The sequence below is a fragment of the Natator depressus genome, chromosome 14, assembly GCF_965152275.1.
Source record: "Natator depressus isolate rNatDep1 chromosome 14, rNatDep2.hap1, whole genome shotgun sequence".
NCBI lineage: Eukaryota > Metazoa > Chordata > Testudines > Cheloniidae > Natator > Natator depressus.
Genome location: NC_134247.1, coordinates 7,487,308 through 7,508,841, shown reverse-complemented (window position 1 = coordinate 7,508,841; position 21,534 = coordinate 7,487,308). Strand labels below are relative to the sequence as shown.

Here is a 21,534-nt window from a genome sequence, read left to right as displayed (position 1 = left end):
ACATATCAATTTAACGTTCACATGGGCCCAATCTATCGAGTTTGGATCCAGAGCCAATCCCAATCTTCTCAAATGTTCAGAAGGGTGGGTGGATCCAGGGTGTCAAGGCCTGTTGGAGATAAGAAGTCCTTTGTTTTCTGTTGGGTTCACTTTTGTTGTCGTCTAGGTTATGTCAGGTTTCAGAGTAACAGCCGTGTTAGTCTGTATTCGCAAAAAGAAAAGGAGTACTTGGGGCACCTTAGAGACTAACCAATTTATTTGAGCATGAGCTTTCGTGAGCTACAGCTCACTTCATCGGATGCATACTGTGGAAATTGCAGAATACATTATTATATACACAGACACCATGAAACAATACCTCCTTCCACCCCACTCTCCTGCTGGTAATAGCTTATCTAAAGTGATCATCAAGATGGGCCATTTCCAGCACAAATCCAGGTTAACTCACTCTCTTTGCCGGGGACAGACCAGGAATGAAGCCTTAGAACTTTTCGTAAGTAATCTAGCTAGGTACGTGTTAGATTATGATTTCTTTAAATGGCTGAGAAAAGAATTGTGCTGAATAGAATAACTATTTCTGTCTGTGTATCTTTTTTGTAACTTAAGGGTTTTGCCTAGAGGGGTTCTCTATGTTTTGAATCTAATTACCCTGTAAGGTATCTACCATCCTGACTTTACAGGGGGGATTTTTTTTTATTTCTATTTACTTCTATTTCTATTAAAAGTCTTTTTGTAAGAAAACTGAATGCTTTTTCATTGTTCTCAGATCCAAGGGTTTGGGTCTGTGGTCACCTATGCAAATTGGTGAGGCTTTTTATCCAACATTTCCCTGGAAAGGGGGGGTGCAAGTGTTGGGAGGATTGTTCATTGTTCTCAGATCCAAGGGTTTGGGTCTGTAGTCACCTAGGCATATTGGTGAGGCTTTCTACCAAACCTTGTCCAGGAAGTGGGGTGCAAGGTTTTGGGAAGTATTTTGGGGGGAAAGACGTGTCCAAACAGCTCTTCCCCAGTAACCAGTATTTGTTTGGTGGTGGTAGCAGCCAATCCAAGGACAAAAGGGTGGAATATTTTGTACCTTGGGGAAGTTTTGACCTAAGCTGGTAAAGATAAGCTTAGGAGGTTTTTCATGCAGGTCCCCACATCTGTACCCTAGAGTTCAGAGTGGGGGAGGAACCTTGACATGGTGGCATAGTGGTGGGATTAACCTGAAATCGTTTTGAAATCCAGTTGAGATTTTTTGAACTAGAAATACAGATTTTAAAAAAGGAGATTTTTTTTTCCTTTGGAAAGGAAGTCCAGAAAGCAGCTTGTTTTTCTCTGCTTTGTGGCCAAGCAGAGACAAAAGGGGATTATCTTTGTGAATTGCAGGTTTTCTTTGCCTGGAGACAGGGTACTTAACTCCTGCAGGGAAATTCACAGTCTTCCAACCCAGAGTTTTTTTTTTCCCTAAAAGTAAATAGAAGGGGAGGGGGGGGGGGTGTTCTACCCATTTGCCTGGAGACAAAAGTGGCGGGGGGGGGGGGGGTTGGATTTTGATTTTTTACAAGGAGCACAAGTTTAAAAAGGAAACTTGGTTTTTCTTTGGGCTGGGTAAACAGGTTTCCAAGTAGTTGGAAGTTTTTGCTTTGATTGGGCCCAGAGCAGAGACAAGGGAATTGTCTTTTTCTGTAGGCTGACAATCACTATCAGAGAATAGGTACTCTATTCCAGCACAGCAAAATTTTACAGCCAAGTTTTGTTTGTTTATTTCTAAACCTCGGGTGTTATCCCCATTCTGACTCTCGCCTTGGATTTAAACAGTTCATACTCGTTCATGTGTTCTTTAGGCATTTCAGCTGCCACCTCAGCTAAGGGTCCACTGAGCTGCGGCCTCCAAGAAAATAACAGAACGCCACTAGCTGTCACCTTCAGCCCCCAACTAAAACCCCTCCAACGCATTATTAAGGATCTACAACCTATCCTGAAGGATGACCCAACACTCTCACAAATCTTGGGAGACAGGCCAGTCCTTGCCTACAGACAGCCCCCCAACCTGAAGCGAATACTCACCAACAACCACATACCACACAACAGAACCACTAACCCAGGAACCTATCCTTGCAACAAAGCCCGTTGCCAACTGTGCCCACATATCTATTCAGGGGACACCATCATAGGGCCTAATCACATCAGCCACACTATCAGGCTCGTTCACCTGCACATCCACCAATGTGATATATGCCATCATGTGCCAGCAATGCCCCTCTGCCATGTACATTGGTCAAACTGGACAGTCTCTACGTAAAAGAATAAATGGACACAAATCAGATGTCAAGAATTATAACATTCATAAGCCAGTCGGAGAACATTTCAATCTCTCTGGTCACGCAATCAGAGACATGGAGGTCGCTATCTTACAACAAAAAAACTTCAAATCCAGAGTCCAGCGAGAAACTGCTGAATTGGAATTCATTTGCAAATTGGATACTATTAATTTAGGCTTAAATAGAGACTGGGAGTGGCTAAGTCATTATGCAAGGTAGCCTATTTCCCCTTGTTTTTTCCTACCCCCCCCTCCCCGGCCTTCTGGTTAAACTTGGATTTATGCTGGAAGTGGCCCACCTTGATTGTCATGCACATTGTGGGGAGAGTGGTCAGTTTGGATGAGCTATTGCCAGCAGGAGAGTGAGTTTGTGCGGGGGGGGGGGAAGGGGGGGTGAGAAAACCTGGATTTGTGCTGGAAATGGCCCACCTTGATTTTCATGCACGTTGTAAGGAGAGTTTGTGTGTGTGGTTTTTGGAGGGGGGTGAGGGGGTGAGGGAACCTGGATTCCTGCAGGAAATGGCCCACCTTGATTATCATACACATTGTGAAGAGAGTGCTCACTCTGGATGGGCTATTACCAGCAAGAGAGTGAGTTTGTCTGTGGGGGGGCGGAGGGTGAGAAAACCTGGATTTGTGCTGGAAATGGCCCATCTTGATGATCACTTTAGATAAGCTATTACCAGCAGGAGAGTGGGGTGGGAGGAGGTATTGTTTCATGGTGTCTGTGTATATAATAACGTATTCTGCAATTTCCACAGTATGCATCCGATGAAGTGAGCTGTAGCTCACGAAAGCTCATGCTCAAATAAATTGGTTAGTCTCTAAGGTGCCACAAGTACTCCTTCTCTTTTTAGGTTATGTCAATCCATCTACCTTACAGTTGCCCCATGAGGAGGTCTGAGCTTAGATTTCCTCACCCTCTTGGCCTGGCCATCAGATGTGGTGGGGCCCTCAGGGCTCCTCCTGCTAAGGGGGGGATGGTGGTTTCGAGGCTTCAGCATGCAGGGGGGAATTACTGTGTGTCACTTAATAGCTATTGTGTTCCAACCCAGAAGTTTCTGCAGTGAATCTGGCAGGTACACACCATCCAAAATTCTTATATGTATCACAATTGGCCAACCATCCAGAGGAATGGGCACTACAGTGTGTGTGCTGTTTTTCCATTGACTGTGCTAGCAAGAGCTTGTTGCTCACAGCAGAAATCCCATATCAACAGACCAATGTCAATTTCCTGCTCTGCTTGCTGAATGAAGCACACAGGAACACTGTTCTCAGAAAGCTTTTTAAAGGGCCCTTCAGTTCAGGGAACTAGAATGCGCATGATACATTGTGAGGTAGAAGAGCTAAGAGAAGTGAGCCTCAAACATTTATTTGCTGGGGAAAGGATGCTGGGAGCATATCATTAGTAACTGGATCCAGCATCCCAATGACAGTGAGGGCCCTGAATTTAGGGTTGTACCCACATCGCGGAAGGTTACTGCTACAGAATACAGGAAGAGCTGGATAAGTATAGTTGAACACAACCATGTACGAAAAATATTCAATTTCAGTTTATTATCATCCACGCTCACAAACAGCTTAGCAAGCTTGGCTATTTCTCCAAATAGGTGACTCAGCACTCCCCGATACCAGGAAAAATCCAATATAACTAGTGGTGATGGGTGCCATATAGACATTAATAATCATCCTGGCGCCATTCATCTATGTAGTACATAGATAAACCCCATTATCCTGGAGTAAATAAAAACACCTTTGCAGTGACCCTTATCAATATCTTGATTCAGCTCAGGTATTGCCAATGGCTTCCCTCCCAGACTGTTTAATGCGCACCAGCTCTCTAGTTATATATTTTAAAAATCTTTATATAGAGAGTCAGAAATCAGGAATACGTAAAAACTCAATGACTAAATAAGGAGAAATTTTATGAAACACCAGAGGTGTCACTTTACTAGCAATATTTCAGTAATGACAACAATTTGAAGCGTAAGATTAAGTTTCAGTGCAGAACACACTAAAATACAATCATACCTGTTTGACATCACAAGTGGCCAAACTGTAGCTTCTACTTTACCCTATAAAGTTGTAACCCCAGCTGCCAAAAATTTACAGCTTTTTATAACTGAAAAATCTATCTGGAATCATGCCAGTTTTGTTTGTTTACAATTAGATTAATCAGGAAGCATTAAATAAAATGTTTGTTGCAAGGCAATTATAATATGAACATATAGCTGCAAGATGGATTTCTTAATATACCTTAAAATATTGTTCCCTCACATTTAATTATGTTTTTGTGGCTCAATTTAACAAAAAAAAAAAAGAGAGAGAGAGAGAGAGAGAGAGAGAGAGAGAGAGAGAGAGAGAGAGAGAGAGAAGGAAGACCCTCAATATAACGAACACTTTAAAACAAACACATTTTTGCAGCCCAGCAAGAAAATTATTACCAAAACCAAGTGTTTCTAAGCTTTACTGATTATGACTACCTTTGACTCTGAATAAGTCATTCCAGAATATCCTATTAAGTTCCTCACAGAGAAATAAGGATTTTTAGAATGCCTGCAACATACCTGGTGAACTGACCTCAAATGTCTCAAATGTCTATTGGGAAAACTTGTTTGCCCAAGTTTTCAATTGCTGTAAAATGGTACATGCCCAGACTCCTTAAGAAAGGCTCATTATAAAATTCTAACTGAACAAGACATTGTGGGTTTGAAATTTCAACTAACACTGCATCATTACAGAGTTCAGATTCGATTTAAAAGTTACTGAGGAGGAGGAAAGAAGCAGAAAAGGGAGCAATATACTAAAAGAAAAAGAGTCCATACACAGTATATATTATATAATCAAGGACCCACCTATACCATCCTAGCTTTTGTGGGTCTTCTATTCCCAACAGATAGCACAGACTCTTTTCACTACAAAAACATGCTGTGGAAGTAAAGTGCCTCATACTTAGCAAAAATGGGTTTAAATAATAGACAAAGGCTTATGAACTCTTACAACTAGTTTTAAGAACCTAAAAATACTCCAAAAATTCACAAATCATTGACTTTCTCACAAGATTTATCCATCCACAATCTATATTTAATTCAAATATAAAAGATGGGGCCTTTGTATTACAAATTTCTGCATCAATCTACTCTTCCCATAAAGAGCTTAATTAAAAGGAAATAGATGATGGGTGACTGACTCCAAGACCATATTTGTTGTACGCCTCTTCTACTGCTGTCTCAGTCTCACAGTTCATAAAACTTGGTCATTTTCTGAGATCTGATATTAGACATGTAATTTTAGCTGGTCTCATATATTGTGTTATATTTTATTGTTTTTCCAAAGAGAAAAATGTTCTATTTATAAAGCAGCATTTTTGTCTTTAGGCCTTTCAACACTGTTTCACAACTGACACAAGCTGAGAAGGTTTGATACAGCCATCTTTCATGGCACATCAAAGTATACATTATTGATTTTTATGTCTTTGCGGTATGATGATTGTAAAGTACATTTTCAAGAAGCTTCTGTAAATACTTTAAACGGTCACTGAAGCACATGACTCACGCATCAAAAGCATAATATAACAAAAACAAAAGGAACAAAATAAAACAATTAGAAATATCAATGGTTTCCATGAAGAAGTCAGCAATCAAGAATAGTTATTAGACAGCTGTATCTCACACCACAGTTATTTCCCTATGCTAAGAAGAATCTTGGTGGTAAATGCTGACTGCAACAATCCATTAAGCATTCTGCTACATACTGAATTTAGAACTGGGAGTTTTTCTAAATTCTAAAAATTGAAATGAACTTTTCTTCAAGAGCCTACCTTTCTCTCCACACAAATGGGGTGTTTGTATTTAGTAGCTTGATTAATTAACCTGAATTTTAATTATTTCCCTGAAGCTTAGTTACCTTTACCATAGGCAAAAGGTTAAAACACTGTCAATCTTTAAGGCAAATAATGAAGCTCTATTATATTGAGATTTAAAGAGGGAGTGAGTGAGGAGAGAGTTTAAGGGTAAACAATACTCTATTCTTTTACTGCACATCTCATTATAAAAGACACTGTCAGCACTATCAGATTCCACCCACAAGACAAACTGGCAAGCACAATTTGTTTGCTACAGGATAAGTGCACCATTACAGACCACTGTGAAAATCTACAAGAATGCGAAACATTCTTAGAGAAACAAGGTGGGTGAGGTAATATCTTTTATTGGACCAACTTCAGTTGGTGAGAGAGAAGTTTTCGAGCCACACACAGCTCTCCTTCAGGTCTGGGAAAGGTACTCCCAATGTCCCAGCAAAATGCAAGATGGAACAGATTGTTTAGCATAAGTAGTTAGCACATACTGTAAGGGACCATTCAAGGTACGGGCCTGTTAACAACTTTACAGTCATACGACAAAAAGAGGGGGTTTAGCAGGTTACAGATTGTCGTAATAGGCCATAGATCCAGTGTTTCTGTTCAGTTCATGATTATTAGTGTCTAGCAGAGTAATGAATTTAAGGTCCCAGACATCTTTTGAAAGTGCTGTGCAGGTTTCCTTTGAGAATGAGGACTGAGAAGTCAGATATAGAGTGATCACTTTGTGAAAACATTTTTAGCACTTTCTGACTTTGAGTTGGTTCCCAAATCAAAATTAGATAAAAATCGCAATTTGCGGTAAAATAAGTGGACTGGCATTTGTAATGCACTATATTAGCCATATGGTACAATCAACAATTCTAAAATGTCTCATCAGCTTCAGTATCTACCTTGTAGAGTACTGATAACTGTTTGTTTGGGGGGGAAGAGAGGGGACGCAGGTGTGCAGTGAAATCTTCTATAATGATTGCTGGTCTTAGCCAGTAAAGTCTCAGTTCCTGGATACTAATCACATTCCCTACTATAACCATCTATTGTGACCGAGAAAAAAATAAATCAAGTGGATGATTCAGAGTAGGTTGTTTCTAAAACTAGTGTTGAGTATGCTGACCTGACCCAATCTCCATGCTACTGGCTTGCTATGGAAGAAAATACATTGGTGCCCCTGAGTTTGACACAAACAAAAATGCTGTCACTCGTATATTTTGGTGTGATTCTCTCAGGTTCGTTATCAGTTGTTTTTTATGTCCTTTTCCATAGTAGCCTTCGACAGATATCTCCTTTTTCACACTGTAGTGGATGCCTATAAACCGTTTTCTTTCTGTGTAGAAGGAAAAGGTTGACTTGACTACAAAGAAGAGGTTTCTACCCAGAGGGTCAAGAGGGGACACAGAAGGAGAGAGAGAGAAAGCTGCTCTCCACTAGGCAGCTGACCATGGACTAGAGGAGAAAAAAACAAAATGGGAAGAGATTCTAACAGGCAAGGTAACAGCTTTTTTGAGAGACAGCTAGCCTGTTCTTGTGAGTCACTGCACAGCCCTTGCATAGACAAGAACAGAGCTGAGGTTTCTCACTAGGTATGTCTTGGTTGTATCTGTTTCTTCCCTCTTCAAACGGGGCAGAATAGGATTTTAAATTTAGTTGTAGTTACTAAGGGCTGATGATTCCAGTAGATATGAAAGGTTCTTCCACTGAAGGGAGAGGGAGCAAGCAGGTAGGATCAACTGACCCAAAAGTGCCAAGGTCACAAAAAGTTGTTTGAGGCTGCTCTAAAAGAAGCCACAGACTGACACACCCAATGACCTTACAAGGTACCACTGTATGGTAACACTGAGTAACGCAGTATTTGCCTTCTTTATATTCAAGGGGATTGTGGCAATAATCATAATTAAAGTGTATCAAAACAGAATTTAAACCTATATAACCTGTAGTTCTAAACTAGTCCAATAAAATACCAAACTATAAAACTATATGGAAGGACGCACAACAGCAAGTCACACAACCCATCTTAATTAGTTTTCACTAGATCCTTTCAAATTATATCATAAATAATCTGAGTCATATAATTAAATGCACCAGTAAGCAGATTTCTTTATCTTCCAATAATTATAAAAATACTAATTCATAAGATAACACAAAAGGAAATGATAAATTCTGCTGATATTAACTTAGTAGGCAGAAGGCTCAGAGTGTGGTTTTCTCCATGAGAAGGCTACCTGATGTACATAAAAGAGACTCTCTCCATGTCAGAGGGGCAGTTGTGCTGTATAACAAAGCTACTTGCTGATCTGTTTCCATGGCAACAGCAGCATCACATGGGCAAAGAATGAGGAAAAAGATAAAAGGCCTTTTAAAACTTATAAAAAAAAGAGTAAACATTGCTTTGGCTACTTCAAGCATGTCAGGGTTTGTTTTTCAAAAAGAAGAATGTGAATTATTATGGAAACTATGGATATATTGACAAATTTAGATTGCTATACACCTTGTCTCTCTGCAGCCTTCAAGTACAAATAAGATCCAATAGTGACCAAATTAATCAGTACTACTAAAGATATTTTACTTTTTTTTTTTTTTTTTTTAACAGTCATACAACCATTAATATACTTTTAAAAATATTTTAATACAAATATTCATGTAAGAACATTTTTCTGGTTTCAGAGTAACAGCCGTGTTAGTCTGTATTCGCAAAAAGAAAAGGAGTACTTGTGGCACCTTAGAGACTAACCAATTTATTTATTTATGAAGTGAGCTGTAGCTCACGAAAGCTCATGCTCAAATAAACCGGTTAGTCTCTAAGGTGCCACAAGTACTCCTTTTCTTTTTGCGAACATTTTTCTGTATTTTAAGGTTCATGATACATTTTTAAAGACGTTATCTTAAGTGGGAAACTATAACTTTAGTTAGTCTGTAAATATCCTCTCTCTGTCTTCAACTAGCAGTTTTGTTACTTATCATTAAATTCTCACTTCTGTTGATATACTGTGACTACAAGTGTTCTAAACAGAACTTAGTCTTTTCTTATATTGGATTTTGGCAGTCCATCATGGCTAAGGGTATTCTCCTCCTTACCCCAGCTCATCCATGCCAGAGTCAGAAGATAAACATATGGGGGGGGGAAAAAAAAAGACTGGTTCAAAGGTTTTTCTTCTCCTGAAATGAAATCTCCCTTACTGAACCTCCATTTCCTTCCCATTACTTTCACCCATCCCCTACAACATAATTTACAGTAATCTGCAACAATGAAGGTCCTATACTGTGTAATTACAGCTATATCTGGACCTAATGCTAATTCTGGCACTTTAGCAGTCTTCTTAAAAGGTGAAGTCTCTTATTCTCCATCTTGAGCCAAGTCTATTTTTATAGCACTCCTTTTCTTTCATTTTTCTAAGGAAAATTATCCTATTTCAAAAAGTATAAGAGAAACACATCAGCCTATTTCACTTGTGCTGCCAAAATTAATCATTCTTGATGTTTCATTTCCATATTATGAACTTCTGCAGAAGAGAAGAATAGCATTTCCTAAACATTCTAGAATGGGTTTCTATGCTTCAAATACTTCTGATATACAGTACTACAGATAGTTTTCAATGAAGTATTGTTTAAAAGCCAAAACTCAGGGTAACCTCAAAAGCAAGTATATTAGGAGTCTGAGCAAAACAACAATACCTAATGCATATCTGACAAAACACAAAAACATGTAAGAGCTCTGTTTATTATCATTCATTTTACAGAGATTGCCATTGAAAAAGAGAGTCATATCTTTTATTTCAAGATTAAATAGCATGCACAGGTAAGTAACAAAGATAACAACATAGAAGTAATCATGACAAATTACACTGAATACTTCAATGAATTAAGCAAAATACACAGCAAAGCTTAATGAAGCATAAGCCACTTCATATCCCTGCCTCCACTAATGAAATAAGAGATTATTAAATTTGTGTCTCTTTATACTACTCTATTTACCCTACATCACTGTGTATTCTCTCAAGTAGATAAATGTTGAAACAGACTCTTTTACTAACCACATACCAAACTAAGTAAATTGGTGTTAGAGATTTAACTATTAACTACAAAAACAAACCAGAAAATACAATATAACAAAATCATTCTTCTGGCACTTCACAATTTGCAGATGAATTAAAATGGGTTTCACAAAAATTAAATAGCTGCTCAGAAATTAATAGTACCATACTGCATTTTTTAAAAAGGAATAAATCCAATTTCGCATGAGTCTTCAGGAGGGGAACTTCTTATGGACTATCACAAGCCTGAAGCATCAGGACTTCCCATTCCACAGGACGGCGGGTAGGGCTGTGAACCTTGGTTCTGAAGCTGCAGACTAAAGGCGCATTGGCCCTCCCAACCTCCCAAGGTCTACTTGAAACAGATATGCCCCCTGGTGATGACTCAGGTTTTTCAGAAACAGGCCAGGAGCAAAACATCAGGACCATATTTTAAACATAAGGGAATTCTCATAGGAAACACTTTTAAGGTGAAGTTAAGGTTCCCAGAACATATGAGTGGTTTGAGTGAAAGAATGTTTGAGTTAAAAAAAAAAAAAACACCCAAACTCCTAAATGTTAGAAACTAGGGAAAAGCAGACCTAAAAATTTAATTTTCTGAAAAACAGCACAAAAACTTGCTTTAAATCCATACTAGAATAGTTAGGAAAAATTCTGACCGTGACCTGGAAGCCATGCTAGCTCCGTGTCTAATACGACACTTAGATAACTGGCTATCACAGGAACTGATCTGTTCAGATCACGATCATTGCCTACAGACTCATCACTTGACTGAACTGAGTCCTTATGAATGGTGGGGAGTGATTGCCTTTGGCATGGTATTTGTCGCAAAGGGAATCTGAAACATTCGTATGTGTGTGTACTGTGCCCATGAAGTAAGCTACAATGGAGCCTATCCAGTGTTTTTGTGGGAATCAGCACCTATGGAAGTAGATAAATGAATCATAGTTTTAAAAGATTTATACAGAAGATTCTTTGTTTCACCCTACCAGGCTATACTCTTATAACATCATTTTAAATCTGGGATTATCCCAATTACTATTTCTCCATGAAAAAAGGACTGAAATTAAATTATAGATAGTTTGAGTCACACAATCCTGGCAGGCAACAGGAAGAAAGATCTGGCTATCTCATCTTATAAATAGCTTTATGAAATCCTCCTCTAGTTCAAATCCACTATGTTTTTTCATGGTCTATTTTAGTAACCCATGCAGTAACCTTCTTAAGAATAAATCGGCTATGTTGTACTGTTAAGGCTAGAAGCCTAAAAATCAAACTCAACACACCATTATCCATCTGAGGTCTAAATCTCACTTTTTAACCCCATGTAAACATGCTAAAAAGCTTTTGAACTTTGATTAAATAGATATGTGGTGCCCATTTAAATGTATAACACAGGGAATGAGAACTAAATCACCAAAGAGATAGGGAGAACCTGTAATTTGCAAAAGGGATTTAGAGCCTTAGGATCTTAAATTCTGATTTTCCAATGAAAATGAGGGTCCTAAATACCTACGTGACTTTTGAAAATGGGGTTTAGGCTCCTAAAACACTTAGCTTTTTAGCCAATTCTGCACTTTATGGGTTGTGAGGTTCTTTGTTGTGTTTTGTTTTTAGCAAGAAGAGTAAAGTAAGAAGTACCACATCTATATGAAACTGACAGACACGGGATAAGAAACCCTTCGTCTGGATTTTCAATATCACAATAATGTGCTGGACCTATATCAAGCTTCTCATAACAGAGTGGCAAAAAGATATTCCTACCAGCCAATCCTGTTGAAGGCTCACTCTGCATCTATAAGGAAACCTGGGTGGCTACTTCCTGGATTGTTTAAATGTATTTAGTGACTAGGCAGGCTAATAGTAGCATATATTCGCTTAAGTAATAGCATGTATATAGCCTCCTATACTGAATTGATACCTCACTCATCACGAACTGCAAGTGTCAGGAGCTTTTAAGAAGGAGTATAATTTGTATGAATTGCCTCTGTGATTACCTTTTTTATTCAAGTCAATGTTGCATTCTAACTTGCTGGCTGATAACGATCCACAGCTACACTGAAAATGCTCTCTCAACAAACAGTGGAAAAAGTGGAACTTAAATACTTAAGAGCAGTTATAAGCCAAGGAAGGTCAAACTTAAAATTTCCGAAACATGTACTTGAGGGCACACTGCTAGTATTTTAACCAGGTTTTTAATGTGCACAAGAAAGAAACACCGCACTTTGCCTTTCCTGCAAGGTTTGTGCGCCAATATTATGCTACAGATCTCTCCTCAAAGGACAAATTTAGGATGAGGAGATGTTGATGATAGTGGTGAAAGATGAATGGGTGCACAACTCTTGATCATTCCCATCCCTATCAAAAATCTGTGATTGCACTTAGTGCACAGAGCATCTTCCATGAACATCTCTCTACCTTTCCAGACTACCAAGAGTAGCAAACAAGCCTTCAATATTATTCTGATTTGGTCACATTAAGATACTTAAGCTGAAACAAACAGAGCTCTGTGTAACTTGGTAGTTTCACTTCACAGGATCTCGTGAACATTTTCTACAGTTCAAATGTGTGTGGGGTTCAAGTCTCAGAGTTTAGCTTTGAGTTCAGGAATCAAAAGCATTAAACATCTCTAAGTCAAACTCAGTTGAAACAGCCATCTCGTTCTCTCCCTCTCTCTGATGCCCTATGGAACTGTAAGTTTAGTCTGATTTCAAAGAAAAGATACAAAAGTGGCCTACAGTTTCATCCAAAAGGTTTGCAAAACTTCAGTGACCTTCTGAGGTACCTGAGGTTTGAATTTGTAACAAAAAAACAAAGCAGCAGACAAATGCTGTGTGATTTTGAGCTTTGTTCCCTACATTCTGCACAGTGAAGCAATGGGAGGGCCTCTTAACACTGGAAATTCTCTTGTCATTAGCAAACCTGGCATATAAATAAATCCCAACCACTCTACAGAAAATGATGTACCATTTTAAGATTTCAGTGTATTTCTCAAAAAGTAGATGAGGGGCATTATTGCAGTGACACCAGATTATTGTTACTGATACAAGCAGGGCTCTCTGCAAACATTTCTAACTTTACTAGTATAATTATTCAATACATCCCTTCTGTCCAAGAGGGGGACAACTTTTTCCCCTTTTTCGCTGTAAATGCCTCTGGATACAGATTATATGACTTCCTGCTCTCTACCAGTCTTTCTAGAATGTAAAAAAGGGTGAAATTTCCTCAAGCTTGTAGTCCTCTTTTTAACTGTAGCATGGCTAGTTGGGGGTTATTTTTTAATCCTGCTGTTCTCCATCAATGCAATAGCCCTTTACAGAGTGATTAAAATGGGTACATATTTTGAGTGTCTCTGCCAGGAATTGTTTAATTGTTGAAAGAAATCATGCATCAACAGATATAGACAGAATGCAAAATGTGCTACATGTGAATTTGTCATCTCACACTGCTGGTACAACACAGACTTCACGATCTATGACAGTAAAACCAAGGGAAGGCCTTTGAGAGCTAAGCCACATATCCATTAGGACCTTACTGGCAGTGCTGTGACCTTTGTTCAAATCACAGATGCAAAGCATGTAGCTTGTTTTCTAATGTCTCTGATATTGACCATAATAGATGTTGAGCTTGAAATTACACTTAGTTGGATTTTCATAGGAAAGTGATATTCAAGGCAAAAAGGGCATCATCTGCTTCTTTATGTCTGAAGTGGAAACCTAAATTCTTCCTCCTTCCCCAATATATTTTTTAAAATAAACATAACAAAAAGTGTGGACTCATACATTTAATTAATAGGTCGATGTAATGAACACTGCCAAAGTAAGTTTCATTTGATCTGCTTATTTTCTTGCAAATGCTGTTAATGCCACTGCTCCCATAATTTCTGCCTTCTCTATCTTCTAGGAGATGTATTTAATGATGGAAACAAAGTATTCTTGGAGGCACTGTAACTCTCTTGCTAGATAAAAATCACTTTCTTGAAAAAAGAGAGAAAGAGATCATGCATTGTGTATAAAACTGGTCTGGAAACAGACGAAGCACACACACACTTTCAGAAAATGGCACTATATTACTTTCCTGGGGAGTATTTAAGTATTACTGATAATTGAAAGACTATTTTCATCTCAAAAACTTAGAGAATCTCAAATGCAAGTTAACTAGACACCTGAATGAAATGACAACAAATATATCAGACAATTAAATAAATACTAAAGCTTTTTTATAATTAATATCTTTTTCACAAAGATCATCATATGGTACATTGGAAACACTAGGGCATGGAAATAGTATTCTACATTCCAGGGTATGTGAATTGTACTAACTTAGGTAGTAATAATATAACAGAGTAAAATACTAAAATGTAAACATTATAAAACCTACCGAACATTTTAGTAAATTGAAGTGTAACAGTCTATATAAGCCTCTTCATTTAGTATTACCTGTTGTTGTAGAAAAGATTATTAAACATTTATTTTCTGTATTATTCTTACATTTAATCCCCAAAGCATGGTGTGTTATTGCCTGTATGTCAACATTGAAACTAATCATTTGATAACCCAAATGAAGTATTTAAACACGGTCTCCAAAATCCAGACAGGAAATGTAACATGCAATATTAAAAATGATTAACAACTTTCCAGATAATGGACTCTATAACAATCAAGAGAGGCTTCATCCAATTAAATGGCCTCACACTTTCATTTGCAATGCTGCACTGCAGAAAGAAAAGGCAGGAGTGTGCATTGAAGAATACACACTTAAAGTATCAAAGACAGATTTATAGCCCAGGTATATAAACTAATTCACCACCAGTACAAAGGACCTTGCTCCACGTTTCCAAGCCTAACAGCTCACTGCCTCTGATGTTGATTTTAAATGCCCCATGTTCTTTACTAGCCTCTTATTCTCATAGGTGAGCACTAATGTAATCATACTTTTAACTCTTTTATTCCTTTCAGTTTTTAAAGGAATCTAAAACCTAAAATAACTGCTTATTATTTGTAGTCACACATGGTATTTAGAGTACCAGTAACAACACTGTGGATGAAATCCTGCCCTGTTGAAACCAATGGGAGTTTTGACACTGAATTCAATGGAGCCAATGCCTCTGCCCCAAAAAACGTATAGGCTAAAGGGAAGCACAACATAAGCAGCTGCTGGTGCTGCCTATCTTGTTTTGAGTCCAGTGAGGTGGTGTCTTTTTTCACTGCTGCAAATTGGCTCTTCACCCACACCATGAAGTATAAAGTTTTGCCTACTAAAATGTCAGGTAATATCAGGCTCTGACACATTTAAGTCAAGTAGCAGAAGACAGAGTTAAATTTGTTCTGCAATACTTATGTGTGCTGCCGTTCAGGTCCATGGCTGGTAGTAATCTGAAGAAAGGAACATTCGGGACACCACTGATTAAGAGGCTGTTTCACATGGGAAAGAGATGATGTGCCAAGAATGGAGGATGAAAAGAAAGGGAGTGCTTAGGAGTAAGACTACCCCCCAGGCACTGGAAAGGGCATAAGAAGAAACAGAAGAGTGGAGTGCTTTAAATGGCATGGCGAGATGTTGGAACTGAATGAGGGGGGGAAAGGCGGAGCCAGGGCACACATATAAGGAGATGAAGGGAAGGAGGTCAGAGCAATAGGAGAAGATTATTTTTTAATCCCAGGAAGATGAATTTAGCCACAGTATTTGGGTCAGTGTGAAGCTTCATGTATACTAAAGAATTGCACTATTGCAACTTGAACTTGTCCAGTCACATGGATGCAAGTTGGCACAGTGCTGCATGTCCACTACCCATCCAGTTTTGAGTACAATATAAAACACAGTAGTCCTGAGCATCTGAGTTCCACGTCACAGATGTAACCAAGAACTTTCAGCTGGCAAACATGCATGGAGCCATGATTCCTTAAAATGGAAAGCAGAGGAGACCTGAACTTTTATGAGTCTCTGATACGCAGGACTAGCTGGTCTGTGGCAAAAGTATGTAAAACATAAGCTTAACCCACGTATTTGTAACTCATCTCATAACTCGGACCATGCTCTAATCACCAGATCACATGCAGTTCCTCTTTACAAACAAACAAACTACAAATATTTAAATATGTATATATATTTAGAATACTTGATTTCTTTTGAGACACCTTAGATTCTAGTGTGAATTGTGTCCTCATAGACCTATCATTAAGAGAGAGCTAGATTGTTTGTACAGACTTACTTTTTGCATTTGCACAAAACTAATAATTCCGCTGTGCAAGTGTGCGCTATTTCACTGCTTTTGGAGAAAGCGACTGCTTATCTCCAGCATAAATTATACTAAAAGTTATACAAATCAGAGGACTCAGAGTCGAACCATGGTAACAGCCCTTACCACCTGAAACTTATTTCACTTCCCAAAACAAGAGACACCTTTAAAGACACATTTTCTTTTCACAAAAACTATTAATTTCACATGTAAATTCTTAAAAACAACCCAAGCGTTCAGAGTTTATAACCAACGTACAGTTTATAATCCTCCATATAACTTTTTGTCCGTCCATTATCGAGTATATACCACATTAAAAATGTGCATGAGTAGCTCATTAAAATCCAGTGACACGAGTATAGTTTACTGGTATGTGTCATCTGCAAGAGATAATGCTCTGTAATCTAGAGCCTGAATGGGGTATAAGGAACAAAACAGGGTGTTTCAGACAAAGGAAACTTCGGAATGTATTGTTCCCATAAACAGATGTTAAATTACTTCACTGTATAACAGAATTGATAATCCTGAAGGTTTCTATGCGAACAAGCAACACCAGTTTACTATTTCAGGAGGGAGCACTAAGTTCTCATTTTACATGCAACTTGTAATGAACTGCAGGCCAATAATAAAAAGCCAAAGGTTTCTCACCAGAAATGCTATGCATACATAAAACTATTGATAAAGCTCTTAAAAATAAAGCAGAATCTTTCCAGTTCACTAATGACTACCAGACCACAGCAGATGAGAGTATTTTGCAAGGGATCAAACTAAAAAGCAAATATAATACTTTACAAAATGCACTTTGCTAATTTATTTCAGTGATTTTCATTTATGAAGCATAGACACAGTAATTAAAATTAATGTACTGATAATTGCTACAGCATATATTGTTAACAAAAAAAAAAAACACCACACACCATCATATCCTAGTAATATAAAACCTTAACACAGATCTCAGTGACTGAATCCTTTCTGAGAAATAGGATGAGGAAGACGTTGGTTTTTAAATAATTGTAAATTAGCACGGTTCTACTTTAAATACACAGGGAAAATGCAAGGAGGGATAAAATACAAGATGACTAACCTATCTTCAAAATTGTAATGTGCTCTGCAAGGGCAGACTCCTATAACTATATGGAGCCCCACTAAGTTATGTGGTTCCATGCAGGGACAGGGGACCACCAATATGGAACTTCTAGCAGGGGTCTTAGTGTTAACACTACAGACAGTGTTGCTCTAGATACGCAACAAGATCCCTCTTCTTGCAGTATGTTTCAGTTATGCAGCTTAAAGCACAGGACCAGCGGCTAAAACATAAAATATATTTGACTGTATTATATACTATTAAATAATTATCTGGTGTTTATAAATATGTATGTAGATACAAATGTAAAATGTGCAGTATAAAATGTACACAGCACCTTGAAATACAGAATAGTTTGTGATCAATTGGTTTATGAAAAGGGGTCACATTAAGATCCTTTAAAGTTTCTACTAATTAAGAAAATAACGATGAAATTACTTTTTCCCCCATTGCATACTGAGTTATGAAACTGGCTTCTACACAAAATTATGCTTAATTTTTTTCAAACGTTTTAATTTTTAAAAATAGTTTCAAATGGCTTCACTGTTCAACACACAGAAATTGGCTCATGAGGCTGGTAAAAATGACCAGATTTCAATTTTGTTTTTAGTTAGGCAGATTATTTCCCACAAGTATGGATTCAGCCATCCAGTTAACATCTTCTGAAAGACTGAGCAAACAGTTGGTTCATCTCAAGTCCAATATTGCTCTAATCATTTACTGTGACAATTTTAATCACTATTAACTGCTGATGCATGAGCTAAAATGCATACTTCTCATCCTCGTATGTGGCATCTTCATCTTTCCTGCAAACTTATTACAGATTTGTATATATCTTGTTGCTACAAAAATATGTTTTGAAATAAATACCACAGGCCAGAAAAAAAATCTTTAAATGAAAAAGAAAGAGGGAGCATGTTCTAACTGATCCCAAATTTCAGACCCCATTAATTTGAGAGTGCCATTTGAAAGACATCCTATTCAGTTGTTCACCAATACAACTTAGAAGAGTATCACAAGGGTATGGGACTTTCAAAATTTGCATCCTTCCAAAGAAAGGATGATACAAATCTATAGTTTTATTCATTTGCAATTGATGACAACACATCCATTTCAGAATTAAGAGAAAATATATAAATACACAAATATATTTAATTGTAATTGCACCTTTCATTACTGCTAATTGATAAGGTGAAATTACTTCCTTACACTGTCTTTTTATATTTAACTCAGAGTGAAATTTATTTTTGATTAATATTATGTTGATTGCATTCTTTAATAACGAATCACAAACTACAAAAAGACATTTCCCTCTTTTATTCTGCAACGCGAAGTTGCATAGGATGACAACAATCATATTTTGTGCGCGCGCACTTCCCATGAGAAAAACAGTGAACATTTTCACCTAACCATGAGCCATGTGACAAATCACTACAGTTACCGTTTAGCCTGACATCACTGAGGTCTGCAACAACTGAGGTTTGCAACAGTTATGTCTTCACTGCAGAGTTAGTTTGAGTTATCTATATAGCTTGAGTGAGATGGCCAACTGCAAAATAACACTCCTGCAATACAGAGTTATTGTGTTAGGAGCACAGAGTAAATGTTTCCCTTCTGCATTACTAGCTTGAGTGTCAGGAGCACCTGAGCTTGGATTCATGCCTCCTCCTCCCCACGCCCTGGCCCCGCCATAGGCCAGCTAGCTCACCATTCTAGTTTGTTTGAGGAAATACTGCCCTCTGTTATGATGTGGTCAATATTTACCTCAGCTTTTCTTACTAAAATGGATATTTCGAGTCTATACATCTTTATATTCATTTCAATATATTGTTCTATTCCCAATAACTTAAAACACTATGATAACGTGCAATTTTGATGATCTTTGCAGTGAGGCATTACTGTTAGGAGAAACACAGTTTTTTTAAAAAAGAACATATCAAAATACATCACATTCTAAGGTACTTACATCAGTGTCAGGCCCTTTGTCTGCACCGGGACAAGAAAAGGTAACAAATTCATGGCACCTCTTGTGAACCACAAAGCAGCAAACTAGTTTAAAAAAAAAAAAGGGAAACAACAGTTAGAGTGGCACACATTTACTAAATCTTTACTGTTGAAACAAATTGAGTTTAACTGAAATCAGTGTATGGAGGAGGGAACTTCAGAAAGTTAGGATACTTTGGATTAAAAAGTGACAATTCTCTGTGATGTTTACATGTGCGTGTACCTTTTTAATGCTGGTATTACATTTTGTCTATTTTTGAAATACTGCAAAGTATATGAAAGTCACTGTTTGCTCTGCTACAAAAATGACTTGTAGACGTAATATTTTTCCAGTGGTGCAGTCAGGGATTTCTTTGGTTACAAATTTGAAAGACACTTCTCCCGCCATAACACAATGTCATATTGGACCAGCAGGTCTTCCAATGTTGCCATTTTATTTTATGGAACACTTGGACTTTTCAGTAGGCCCCTCCTCAAATCTTTATTTTTTTCACTCTATAGCCTACACCTTTTAAACAAAGGAAAACCCAGCCTCTTGGTTAGGACAAATATTTTCCTGAGAGAGTTATACCATCACATGTTAATGTTCTTTGTTCTGCACCTTAGGTGAATACAAAATTACAAGGATATTACTGTTGTTCATCCAGTCTTATGAAAAAGATTGTTCTCTTGTGTATATACCTTGCAAACACTAGTTATATTACATCAGTCAGTGTATTCTCTCTGGTAACTTTGATTTAAGCATTACGGCATTGCATAAACCCTGCTAGAACCATTTTAGACAGCACAACTTGTAAGGAAACTCCTCTAAATCATCATTTATAGATTACACTGTATTTTATTCTATGTCAGGCTGAAAGTTCTTGATTAGATTCAACTACTTAATAATTCAGGAAGAAACTACAGAGCTCATTTGTAACACTTAGGCCATAAAAAAAAACTTCAGACAACTCTACCTAAAAAATGCTCTGTCTTGTTACAGCTAGAGGAAACCCTAAAACAAATGCAGAGATGTCACAGCTCTATAAATAATTTTCCCTATAAATACATGAGTGAGGACAGGGCAAGTGGGAAGAAGAGTGAATGGAAAGAATTCACAAATTTAAAAGGCCAGAAAGAGCAACAGTGACAGTGCATAACACAGTCCATAGCATTTTACCTATGAATTATTACAAAAACTAGACAAGCCATTTACAACACACACTTTGCTTCTCTACAAAAGAAAAAGGACACTAAACTACCTAAACTACTACATGCCACAAGGGGCCACAACGGTGGTTCCCTTAACCCAGCCAGCAATATTGTTAATCTATCCAACTATACTCTTAGCCCATCAGAAGAATCTGTCCTATCTCGGGGCCTCTCCTTCTCCCCCTTCACCCCCACGAACATGATACAGTTCTGTGGTGACCTAGAATCCTACTTTCAACGTCTCTGACTCAAGGAATATTTCCAACACACCTCTGAACAACACACTAACCCACAGAGACCTTCCTACCAAGACTACAAAAAGAAGGATTCTGGGTGGACTCCTCCTGAAGGTTGAAACAACAAACTGGACTTCTATATAGAGTGCTTCCGCCGACGTGCACGGGCTGAAATTGTGGAAAAGCAACATCGCTTGCCCCATAACCTCAGCCGTGCAGAACACAAGGCCATCCACAGCCTCAGAAACAACTCTGACATCATAAACAAAAAGGCTGACAAAGAAGGTGCTGTCGTCATCATGAATAGGTCGGAATATGAACAAGAGGCTGCTAGGCAGCTCTCCAACACCACTTTCTACAAGCCATTACCCTCTGATCCCACTGAGGGTTACCAAAAGAAACTACACCATTTGCTCAAGAAACTCCCTGAAAAAGCACAAAAACAAATCCGCACAGACACACCCCTGGAACCCCGACCTGGGGTATTCTATCTGCTACCCAAGATCCATAAACCTGGAAATCCTGGACGCCCCATCATCTCAGGCATTGGCACCCTGACAGCAGGGTTGTCTGGCTATGGAGACTCCCTCCT

At 38.1% G+C, this 21,534-nt stretch overlaps 1 protein-coding gene across 2 annotated transcripts in view; it reads right to left on the bottom strand.

Annotated features, from left to right (window-relative positions):
- The window catches only part of PRKCA (protein kinase C alpha), a 315,357-nt gene that overhangs the window by 166,269 nt on the left and 127,554 nt on the right, over positions 1-21,534 (bottom strand). For both annotated transcript variants that reach the window (XM_074971004.1, XM_074971005.1), the window contains exon 3: positions 19,478-19,560. In XM_074971004.1, the coding sequence (XP_074827105.1) occupies positions 19,478-19,560 (83 nt within the window). The remainder of the gene's footprint in view (positions 1-19,477; positions 19,561-21,534) is intronic.